Source organism: Mesitornis unicolor, unplaced genomic scaffold (genome assembly GCF_000695765.1).
Source record: "Mesitornis unicolor isolate BGI_N332 unplaced genomic scaffold, ASM69576v1 scaffold7012, whole genome shotgun sequence".
In the NCBI taxonomy this organism is placed as follows: Eukaryota; Metazoa; Chordata; class Aves; order Mesitornithiformes; family Mesitornithidae; genus Mesitornis; species Mesitornis unicolor.
In genome coordinates, this window is record NW_010167200.1 from 31334 (window position 1) to 42994 (window position 11661).

Here is an 11661-nt window from a genome sequence, read left to right on the forward strand (position 1 = left end):
GGGAAGCTTTGAGGTCACACATTCTTCTTCTCTCTCTCTTGTATCATTGTTTACCCAAGCCAAACAACTCTCTCAACTGTGAAAGTATGCATGGCATAGAAAACATTTTATTTTTATTCCTTTCTCCTCTCCCCAGAGTCTCCATGGTCAAAGAGCAGTTACAATATCCATCTTCTACACACAGCTGCTATCTGCATATTGACATGTCCTCCTTCATTTTTTTTCTAGCTCAAAATACTTATTTCCTTATCTCTCAGAAAAGCTATTTTCACAGTAATGGCATCTAGTTAAAAGGCAGCTGATATAAACCAAGAAGCCTTCTCAGTTTGTCTAACAAAGATGAGACAAATGAGTGGAACAAAACTATAAAGCACAAGATGAGAGACCCCACACTCCACATCTGTGCTGGGCATCCTCCTCGCAACGCTCCACAGCCATCTGCTGAGCACAGAAACAAGGACATAAGGGCTGGGAAACAGCAGCCTGGGACAGCCCCATGGTCCTTCCTCGGTGTCCAAGAGGAACCACAAATCCATCAGGTCCCTTTATACTTTCCCAGCATGAGCAGTGATGGGTACCTACCCACAGATATTTAGAGTAACTGCAGCTCACTGTGGAGATTTGCAACTTTCTGCCTTTTTGTTTCTTTGGGATATATATCAAATTTGAAGTATTTTAATTTGGAATGCTGACCACTTTTTCCCTGTGGGAAAACCTATGTGCGTACAGGGAAGGAAGAGGGCAAGAGAGCATGACAAGAATTAGCACATTTACGTGTGATCTCTTTTATAATCGTCTGTCCTGCTACACTCTATGAAAGTGATAAAAAGAAACAGCATGTGTTTTATTACTTATTTCAGGACTTTTCCTAAAACTCATGTGAAGGAGATAGAAGAATTCATGTTTAGACTCAGAAAACATGAAGATCACTAAAGAAGCAGAACTTTTTGCTCCCTCTATTTCTCTCTTTAGGAAGGCTACTCCCAGAGCCAAGTGGAAGTGTTTCTCTCCAACCCCCTCAGAAGTTTTATTATTGCAGAACTAGAGGCAAGAGTGGAAGGAAGCTGGGTCCAAAGACCTCTCTCTGCACTCTCCCTCACTGGCAGTATCTGTGCCCTGCCTGATGTGCTTCACCTACATGAAAAGCATAAGAAAAGTTGGGAGGGAGCACACGAACTTCAGAGAGAAATGAGTCACCTGATACAGAAAGGAATGATTCAAGCACCAACATATACCTGATCTTCAGGGTTCTGACTCTCCCTCTACGGAAGGGGTGCCCAACATCTATTTTGGAGCCCATCCTTTTCACTTGTACCTATCTCCACTTTCCTGGACAAGGAAGTCCCACAAAGCCTGAACTGAGTGGGAATGCTGCTCTCTATTCAGTAAAGCACAGACCAGATGAAACATCAGCTGAGAAGAGTAGGCAGGAGGACATACACCACACAAACACATCCTTTTCCCGTTTCTCCTTGACTACATGCACTCCATAAAGCTGGCAAGACACCAACCATTGCACATTACCAGAGTCCAAATAATCATCCAAAATATTGAAATAATGTTGAAAGGTTCTTTAAAAATAGCTTTAGGAAAAAAAAAAAGACAGGAAAACTCATCTGGAAAGTGGAAAATCTCCTATTTCCAGCAATTGATAGATTTGGTTCTGCCTCAAGGCATTCAGTGACCATAAATATTTATGGTAAAATACCTGTGAACCATATCACAGAACTGTACAAAATATCACCAAATGAGCAACACTGATTCGGTTGGAAGTGTTTTTGAACTTATCTTGGAACTGGCATCTCTTCTGTCCTCTTTTATATCAAACCTATGCCTATTAGTCCGAAATTATACAACCCGCTACGATATTGCTCACCCATGCTTACGCCTTATGTCTAGAAACCAGAGGACCTGACTTACCCCACTTTTGTCCCGCTGGTTCTTACCTGCATCTGGGACCCAATAACAGTATTATTGCAGGCCAGCTCTGTTTTGTTGATTGTGTCTAGCATAGCAGTTTTGCCCACATAATCTTTATTGGAGTTCAGATGACGCTCCAGCAAGTTCTGTACATCAGCGCTGTACTGGTTTGTAAAGGCTTCTTCGTACTGGTCTGTCCAAAGTCGGATTCGGTTCTCCCACCCTTCAGCTGTGTTTTCATCCAAGGCGTGCGCTTCGGATGGGGAATTCTGCACCAAACAGCATAGAGTGAATGGCGAGCACGCAACAGAAAAGACCCATCCACAGCGCTCTGAGCATATGAATATGCTACCAAAAGAGGGAAATTATCTCAAGCTAAGAAAGCGTCGGTTATGAGGACACCTTTTTCAGAACCTGCATCCTCCAGAAAATCGTACTATAGTGCCACTTGATCTAATCAGTGAGGCACTAAGACCTCTTGAGAGCTGGTACTTGGCATTGCTGCATACAAGAAAATTAAGCCAGTGCATGGCCAGAAGAAGTTACCGAAGTAACTTTGGAAAAATATTGAAGGAGATTAAAAAAGCAAAGGAACAGAACATACAAAGGCAAATAAATCTCACGTAGGCTTATCCTACAGTCAACCCACTCATGTCCAACAGAACGCTAGATGATACTGACTGCATCTCAATCTTTGCAGAGACTGATGCAAAAATATTTCTGAACCTTCTAGCTACACGGTCATCAGGGTTTCAAGAAACTGAATGTAGAGCATAAGCTAATACCCAGAGGGTTAAAACTGCAAGCCTTAAGCAGTGTAAAGAAGGGAGGGCAACATCAGGTAATCCGTTTATCCCATCTTGTAAGGGAGGGGAAGAAAGAAGCTAGTAGAAAAAAAAAATTTAAGCTTCATTTTTTACTTGACAATAGTTGAAGTAATTCAACAAATATTCCAGAGGTCAGTAACTCAACTGGCTCTATAAGGGACCGAGATGTATGTGACACTGAGGTAATGAGCGACAAGGACCACCAAAGAACAAGAATTATTTTCATATGTATTAAAAGCATTAAGAATTTCCATGCATTTTTACCCTCTCAAGGCACTTGCATGCTATGGAGATAGGTGCACACAGACAGTATTGTTCTGTTTCCCCTGAGCCATCTGCCAGAAGCCACGGTCAGCTGGGGTCCAGTGGAACAGAGCAAACTTTAAGGCACCTCTTCTGTTTCTAGGAACACGTTTAGCTCAAAAGGAGAGTCGACTTTTTTTGTCAAATAAACTTACTAGCAGTATTGCAGAAAGTCAGAGATAAATACATCATCCCATCCATCCTTAGTGAGAGGATGTGGAGAGAAACAAGGCAACGCTGCTAGGGAATCCCAACATTAAATCTGTGTACTGCTTTGAAGCCCAAGCTTAAAATAGCTGTGATGCAATCAAATGATAACTTACCCTAACAGAACAGTGGTCACAACCAGTTCTGCTTCCCTTACCTCAAACACCCTGCTACCAAGTGTCATGCATCAGTCACACATCCTGGCACCGGGTGACATTACCTCACAGAAAGCTATCTGAAGCAAAAGCAAAGTTCAAGGGGCAATTCCTGTGATACTTGTCTGTGCGCACGGTAAGGCTTGGGATTATTCTTAGGCTGGTCTCAAAATCAGAAATTACCCAGGCAAACCAAGAGAGGCACAAAAGACAGAGCAAACCCCCCCTGCCACCACAGTGAGTTCTCGGTTCTACTCACCTTCATCCTCAGAGACTTTCGTGAGCCCTCTCGAAAGGCCTGTCCACCAAACAGAGAGAGAAAAAACCCAAATTGTTACATATTTCCTCAAAATCAGTGTCCCAGAACCACACTAGATCTTATTCCAACTGACTAACCCTTAACAAAAGATGGCAAGAATTTCAGGAAGACCTACACGAGAAGTAATGGACTTGAACAAAAAGACTCTGCAATGCAAATCCAGTGGAAACTGCTGAAAAGCTTGATGGTTGGGATTTCTGAACTAAAAAGGCCTGCCTCATACTTAGTAAAAAATCTCAAGATCAAAACCAAAACTGTCCCAACCGATCCCACTTGCTTTGACAGAAGAAAAGGCCAGCAACAGAAACAAGCTGGTTCACAACTAAAAACCTGAAGACCTCACATGGCTCTTCCTTCCAGTCTTGTATTTCATCAGTGCCTACCAAAAGAACTTCAAGGGAAACCTAACCTGGGCAAAACCATGGGAAAGCGAGGAGATGATGGGAGAGAACCAGCTGCTCACACACTTGCATTCCAGTACAAGCAATCCAAAATTATTTCAGTCCCCAAACGCTCACGAACAAGACGGCAGAGCCATCCCTCAACAAATGTTCATCACTACCTACGTAGTTTTCCACACAGACGCTATTCTCTGTCCCTGAAGAACAGCGCCAAGAAGCTCTGCAGCCCCGATTCCTTAACACAGCCTGCTAAGAAATGCCACGCTCCCTTCAGTTTTCATTCCATTCACAAACTGCCCCTTTGCCACAGGCACACTCCAAAAGCTATTTCCCCATATCCTAATAAAGCAGAAGGAAAAATATGTAACCAAATCCACTCTCTGAGCACGAATGGGCAGCGTTGGGAAATAAGGGTGGAGATCCAGCAAGGTAATTTTTAAACTGACAGCCACGTACTCCAGCAGGTCACAGATACAAGGCGTCACATTATTACACCAGAAAGAGCACCTCCCGACAGGACAAAAGTTTCTTGTCTACTGCCTGTTTGTCAGCTTGCCCTCAATGATGCTCCACACAGCACTTGGTAGGCACTGCAGCAACCTTGCCTCTCTCCAGATACCTTGATCTTTTTGGCCTTGGGAGCAGTGCGAGCTTTTTCCGTACTCCTCTTCCTCTTCTTAGGTTTGCTTCTACGGACGCGGTTGACGGTCAGCGTGATGCTTGTGGGGGTGTGCTGTGTAGCTGTGTACAGCACTGTAGAGGGAGATAGTTCTTCATCCCAGCTCTCAGTTGCGCTGCTGTCCCCACCTAGAGAGAGAAGTGTTTCATTAGCAACATTTTAATCACGGCAGAGAGAACAGCTTACCCTTATATCCATTTCCATCAAGACGACCTGAAGAAGCTGCATAGCTCTTCCCTGAATAACCTATACCACCTCAGTTCTCCCACCCAAACCAGGAACAGGCCTCCCAAACTTCTGATATCTCCCAGCATGGCACTGATGAACATTTTCCTTTTCTGTTCACAAGATAATCTGATCTTCCCAAGGGTTAACTGAGGTGAAGCAGAAGAAGAGGAGAAAATCGCAGTGGTTGGGAGGCAAAGACCATTAGCGGGCACTGATCAGGTAGATGAGTACAGCAGGCAAAAGACAAAGGTCTCGTAGAAAGCAAGCAAAAGTCACTGTTACCAGAATTACAACCTCGAGCTCACCTGACACGTTATCCTGCTTCCGACGGCGGAGTCTGATCACCTTCCCCCTGCTCATTCCTCTGCCAAAGGAGAATGCACAATTGAAGCTGGTTTGTAGGAGTAAAGTCACTTGAAATTCAACAGGATGTCACAAGATGCGTGCCCTCAGTGGGGCCCAGGATGATAAGAACATCGATTTAACATCCTCATCTCCACTCCTGGTGCCACCAACACTTGTCAGGCTGACAACGCAAAGGAGGAGGGTCAATACTAGGTAAAGCACTGGAAAGAATGCTCCAGTTAGCAAAAGGAAGTCCGTCCCACAGCCCAAATGTGACGTGGTTTGGTATGAGCAGTCAACACGAGGAGCAGTCCAGAGCTGCACTGCACCAAAGCTTACCTGCACTTTTCACACTTGAGGAGGAAACCATCTTGGGAGACACTGCAGTGGCACCAAGTGGGAATTGATTCTCCTTCTGAGGAGCTCTCGCTGTCCCCGGAGTTCTCCTCATCAGGTGAATGCAGGCCGTTCAGTTCTGCACGAGGTATAATGGTCTGGACAGGAGGAGAGGCTGGCGGCGTTGGAGGAGGAGGGGCTCCGTAATTATGATCCTGAAAACGAGTATTTGCAGTGCTACTTTTAACGTAAAGATATGATGCCTAGAAACTGAAGTCCTAAATCCACCGTTCCCAGGTCAGTACTGAACAACTGGGATAAAACAGCAGTCTCAATTTCTCAATCTACCAAGAAGGTAAAGCAGTAGCTCTGAAAGATGGGAATGGTTTTCTTCTGCATCAATGAATTAAATTCAAGATCTATGAAAACAACAGGGCTATTTCAACATTAACTGTAGTACCGCTGATAATCAGAGGTTACACCAGTGGTCTGTCAAGATATTCAAAACCCAACTGGACACGGTCCTTGGCAACCTCCTCAAGCAGAGTCAGCTTGAGCAGGGGGGTTGGATTATGTGATCTCAAGAGGTCCCTTCCAACCTCAGTGATTCTGTAATGTTCTGTTCATCCCATAGTTTCAAGCCCGACTGTTCCTTGTTTCACACAGTTGTAAGTTATCAATAGGAAAATCTGTGCAGCTGAAACAAGTATAAATAGTGCACAATAAACCAAACGGGGCACAAAATTACCACCAGGAAAACATTATATATTCATATATATTCACACTTCATTCGAATACTTCATTCAGTTATAAATCTATCAGCTAGAACACTGATAAAGCTTGCTATAGAGTACGTAAGACTTCACAAACAATAAACACACAAATGCAAAATGCACGGCACAGCTCAGCTGTAACTCAATGTTCCCTAATAAATAAGCCAAAACTCCTAAGGCTTAACAGGCAAAGAGCGACGGAACAAGGAGAAAAGAGTAAAGTAGACAGTAAAGAGCTGATTCACTGCAGAGAGAGTACTCACTGCGTAAGGCAGCCCGCGATAGCTGTGTTTCTGGGTGGCCCCATAGCCGTGGCTGGAGTACACATTCTTCTCACTGACAGCTGGACTAGCTTCCACAGACTCTGGGCTGCAGAGAGGGCCAGAAGTAAAACCCATCAATATAACATCATTTTGTTTTAGTGCCAGTATTTCACTGCTCTTTTCTGTTCAACACATGAGCTCAAAATGAAGAAACTTCACGGAATCGAGGTGTTATTATGCGCTTCACCAGGCATCATGTGTGTAGAAGTAGTACAGGATGAACCTGCTTTCAGCAGAGGGAAGCAACTGAGTAAGGGCCACCCTGGATAACTCATTAAACTGGGTCTCAATCTGGGAAGTTAAAAAGATGATTAGCGTGTAAGAAGCTCAGTTTCCTTAGAGTGGAGGAAGTTGCGTGTAGTTCAGCATTCACAGCTGAACTCAGCCAGCCTAAGCTCAAAGCCACCGAACAGCGCTGCCACCTTATCTCTGCAACAGCTTATTTCCAACAGCAGCTAAGCAGCTTTCCTGCACCTGTGCTCGTTTCTCTCTCCCTCAGAAACTAATTGGTAGCAGAGTCCAACGTCCTGTGATAAAGTCTGCAGGAAACCTGAGGCTGTCTTGACGGTAACTCCCAGGAGTTGGAGGTTTCTGTTACAAAGAGGCAACAAAATTCATGACCTGGACAGACAGCGGCCACAGAGAAATCAAGATTTGCCCTGTGCTTTCTATGCAGCAACATGGAGTGCCATGTGCTGAACAGGAAATCTGCTGCTGAGGTACAATGCACTCTTCCACCACACGGTGGGGAAAAAAAGCAGCTAAAAATGAAAGGTATAATATCCTTTAGCAGAAAGCTGCAGAAACCCTACTTGGAGAAGGGACAGCTGCAATTCAATGCAGAGAATATTAGGTAATGAGGCTACAGAGAGAACAGCAGCAAGGAAACACACTGTTTACGAGCAGGAGATACTAGTCAGCTAACCTCTGCATGGACCAGAATTAAGGCCGATGCCAGAACACAGCAGAATATTACTGAATCGTGTCTGCAGTTTTAATCTTCTTCATAATTTTAGCAGGGAGCTAAGCGAGCAGAAAAGAAAAATATAGGAAAGGAAAACTTTACCTTGGACCTCTGCTGCTCTGGTGAGGTCTCGCAGGACTCGCAGTGGGTCCTAATTTAATGTCAGTGTGAATCAGGCAGTGCCCAAACAGCAATGGGCAGTGGTCATGCGTGGGGCAGTGTTTAGGCACCACCCAGGAACACCAACCCCTGTGCCCTTTGGACTTCCTATTAGCTCCTGAAATCTCTGCTGTGCTGAAGTTTGCCCCACCCTGGCACTAAACCTGATCTGCTCTCCAATGCACCAACCTTCGGAGCTTCTGGCTTGTTCTGGAGTCAGGTGGATCTGTCTTTGGTACAAAGGAGCAATAATTTATCGTACAAAGAACTGCAGTAACCTATGCAAACAGCACCTCTGTAGCTCAGGATTTAGGAGCACGACACCATAAATCTGTTTGGTTTCCATTGTAACTTCAGCCAGCTAAACTGTCAAAAGCAGGAGGTATAGGTGGCGATACCTCTCAGGGGATGTATTTCTTAATCAAAGACACTGTGTAGAGCTTGCCACATAATCCAGAGCCTTGCTGTATATTTGCAACAGTCCTTTAGGACTTCCAAATTGATACAGAGTTAAATCAATTCAGGTTTAATTGTATATTCAGAAACAGTATTAGAAGGAGAAGAGCCTAAAAAGCAGGTCCATGCTCTGCCCAGGTACCCACCTTCCTATCGACAGCCAGCCTGGAATACCAGCAATGCTGCTGAAAGCTCTAGCAATAAAACTTCAAGACTGTTGGTGCAACGGTGTCCAGGGGCAACAGCGCTGGGGCCCTTCCTTCCTCAGCAGCAGCCTGCCAAGGAGCTTCAGCAACTTCCAGTGTGCAGACAGAATCCACAGCAAAACTGCTCTGCACCCTCCACGTCACCCTCAGGTGAACACAAACACCTTCAGCATTTCCACCTCCCCTCTACATCAGGGGAAGATGCTAAGGCTTAGCCTGCAAAGGGAGCCAGCGAGTTTTCCTTTTCCCTTCCCACTGCCTCGGTGATGCACATCTTTGAAATCAACCCCTTGTAAGAGACAAGAAGCTCAGGTACCCCACACTTCATGCATCAAACCAGTAATTTGAAAGGAGAAGCGGAGGGTAGACTTAACTTTGAACAGCCTCAGGAAGGACACTTCAGCAGTAACTATCGATGCATCAATGTAAAACCCAGAGAATAAAGTCCCGGCATTCCCAATTTTCAGAAAACAGACAGAGAAACCAATTCAGAAATCTTCAAAAGCCTTTTTTTCAAAGCACTCCAGCCTAGCCTCAAGTTGGTCCTACAAATTTCTGACAACCAGGGAAAAAGAAAACGCTTTGCAGAGGGTTTACAGACAAGTCTTTTTGATATTGAAATGTTGCAAGGGACATGCGTAGACGTATCTGGCTCTCCTCTCTACCATGCTTAGCTCTGAAAGCCAAGTGCCTAGTACATGAGTAAACTATTTAGCACTCTTTCTCCTGTCATAAACAGTTTAAAATTCCTGCATGTTGAGTCTTTAAAGTGCTGGTGTGGGAGAAGCCTGGTGACAAGCAATACTGAACGTCAAATCTTGAACAGTGCAGGATCACATATCCACTGCAGATGAGTGACTGAGATTCTGGCTCCCCGTTTCAGAGCAACACGTAAAACTACGGGCTTTAGGATGGAATGAAGCATCACGAAGAGGAATGCCTAAAATGGGGCCAGTGCCAAGACAGGACAAAAAAGAGCATTAGCAGTCTTGCAGAGAGTGCAACTGTGTATTCAAACTCTGTGCATAGGCAAATCAGGGCAAGATGGAAGGGAAAAACAAAGATTCACACCCTAGCCCACTACTCTTACAGCTCAAAATTAATGGAGTCTGGAGCAATATCTGTTCCACACTGATCAATCTGACACACAAGGCATTTGCACAGCAGGTACCTTTAAATAATGTATGGGAGAAATCTATCTCCAAAGTGCCCTTTGTAAATTTTTGTACAGAGATGCTGCTGTCCGTATTTCAAAGGATGCAGGAAAGCAGGAGGTAGAAGCACACAGAAATAACTTGAGCCCTCTCTCTCACTCCTGACAAAAATGCAGTACTCATCCGAGCTGACATCATTCTAACACGGGTTTTAAGACAAGATCTCAGTATTATCTGGGTCTGAAATGTTCCCGACTCCTGCAGAAGCAGAGCCTTTTAAAATAAATCCATTCAGTAGGTCTCAGAGATGGGACTGCAGAGAGGGCCCTGCACAGGGTCTGGTGGTGGGGACCCTCCCCTGAGGGGTGCTTCTTGGAACCTGCTTGGGGGCAGAAACAAAATAAAGGTGTCTAAAAAGGCCGATGCTGTCTCACATCTCTGGTCAAGCTCCAAAGGGGGCCAGAAATCAGTCACGTAAGACTGGTACTGAGTCTGAGAGAGGGCTCAGCACACTGATTCCTTGTGTAACACAGCGTTTTGGTAAAGGTGCTGGCTTGTACCTTGTCAGTGTTAAGCATGGGTACAGCAAACACAAAACTGCCTGTACTTGAGCCTAGACTTACTTGCCAAGCTGATATAAAACCCATGGTTGAGCGCCTCATATGCTGGAATTCTCCTTTTCCCCATCTCCTCTGTCAAACTTACCAATTTCCACAGCACTGCATTTGTTAAACACTCAGAATCCGTCTCTGCATCCATCTCTCACATAGCCAGCGGACCAACACCCCATTTCTCCCACGTGGAAAAAGCACCGGCACCGATCCTGCAGGCCCGCTCCCCTGACACCCTCCCCTCCTCCTCCACGGGGTAACACTCACTCCGATCCTGCAGCCATGTCGGAGTAGGACGTATCTGGTGTGGTGACTCCCAGAGGGATTGCAATGCTCATGACGCCCGTCGGGGATCACGGAGTCCAGAGGGCAGCGACCGGCCGCTCTGAGGGCGGAGAGGAGCCGCAGAGCCTCGGCCAACACGTCACGGACATGGGGAAACCTACCGGGGTAAGAAACAAAGCATTGCATCTCTGTTACAGGATGGGATCTCTCTGTATGATCCTAAAGGTTTTCACAGCAAAAGAAAAGTAGAATAGATTTCCATCAGTGCCACAGCGCGTCGTTTTTACTTCATTTTCAGATGTGGGGCCAGGGAAGCGGTAGATGAGAGCAGTCTGGTGGGGTTTTTTGTTTGTTTGGTTTATTTACAGCCTTGGATTGACATGCAATGAGCTGCTCTGCCATAAAGCCGATAATGACAGCTCCCCCCTCCCCCAACTAAACTTAGGACTAATTATCAGATAAGCAATCTATTAGCTCCTTCTGCATATAAGCAGCAGCTGTCACCTATCACCCATGGCCCCTCACTGGCATTTCCTAACCCCTTCCCCAAACAAGTTGCAGGCAAAGCCCCATCTGGGAAGACAATGAGACAGAGCCGAGGTGGACGGAGCCCAGACCTCTCGCTCCAGATCTGCTTTTATTTGCATCGACTGTGCCCACAGCACAGGCCAGGGACACCGGCAAAGCGGCCGTCCCCACACCACCGACGGCCTCCCCTCGGCAAGCGAGGCCTGTCCTGAATTCTGCGCCGATTCTCAGGCCGCCGAGCCCTGCCGCAGCGGGCCCCGACTTTCCGAAATCCCAGCGGACACCTCCCCGCGGCAGAGCCACGTCAGACGTCTGGGCGCTCGCACATAGGCCGCTGCGATGAGAAACACAGCGGGGGCCACTGGCTCTCGGCACCGGGAGCCGGGGTGAGTCACGGCGGCATCGCGGGGGGCTGGGGCCGGCGGGGGGCACCCCACAGCGGGGCCCACTGGCTCTCGGCACCGGGAGCCGGGGTGAGTCAC

At 46.3% G+C, this 11661-nt stretch overlaps 1 protein-coding gene across 1 annotated transcript in view; it reads right to left on the reverse strand.

The window, feature by feature from the left end:
• The window catches only part of SETD5 (SET domain containing 5), a 39501-nt gene extending 28685 nt beyond the window's left edge, over nt 1–10816 (reverse strand). Inside the window, exons 1-7 of the mRNA XM_010178614.1 lie at nt 10634–10816; nt 6757–6862; nt 5724–5935; nt 5345–5403; nt 4752–4939; nt 3672–3710; nt 1947–2189 (exon numbers count right to left, since the gene is read on the reverse strand). Of these exons, the coding sequence (XP_010176916.1) occupies nt 1947–2189; nt 3672–3710; nt 4752–4939; nt 5345–5403; nt 5724–5935; nt 6757–6862; nt 10634–10704 (918 nt within the window). The 5' untranslated portion in view covers nt 10705–10816. The remainder of the gene's footprint in view (nt 1–1946; nt 2190–3671; nt 3711–4751; nt 4940–5344; nt 5404–5723; nt 5936–6756; nt 6863–10633) is intronic.
• Nucleotides 10817–11661: the final 845 nt, after the last annotated feature.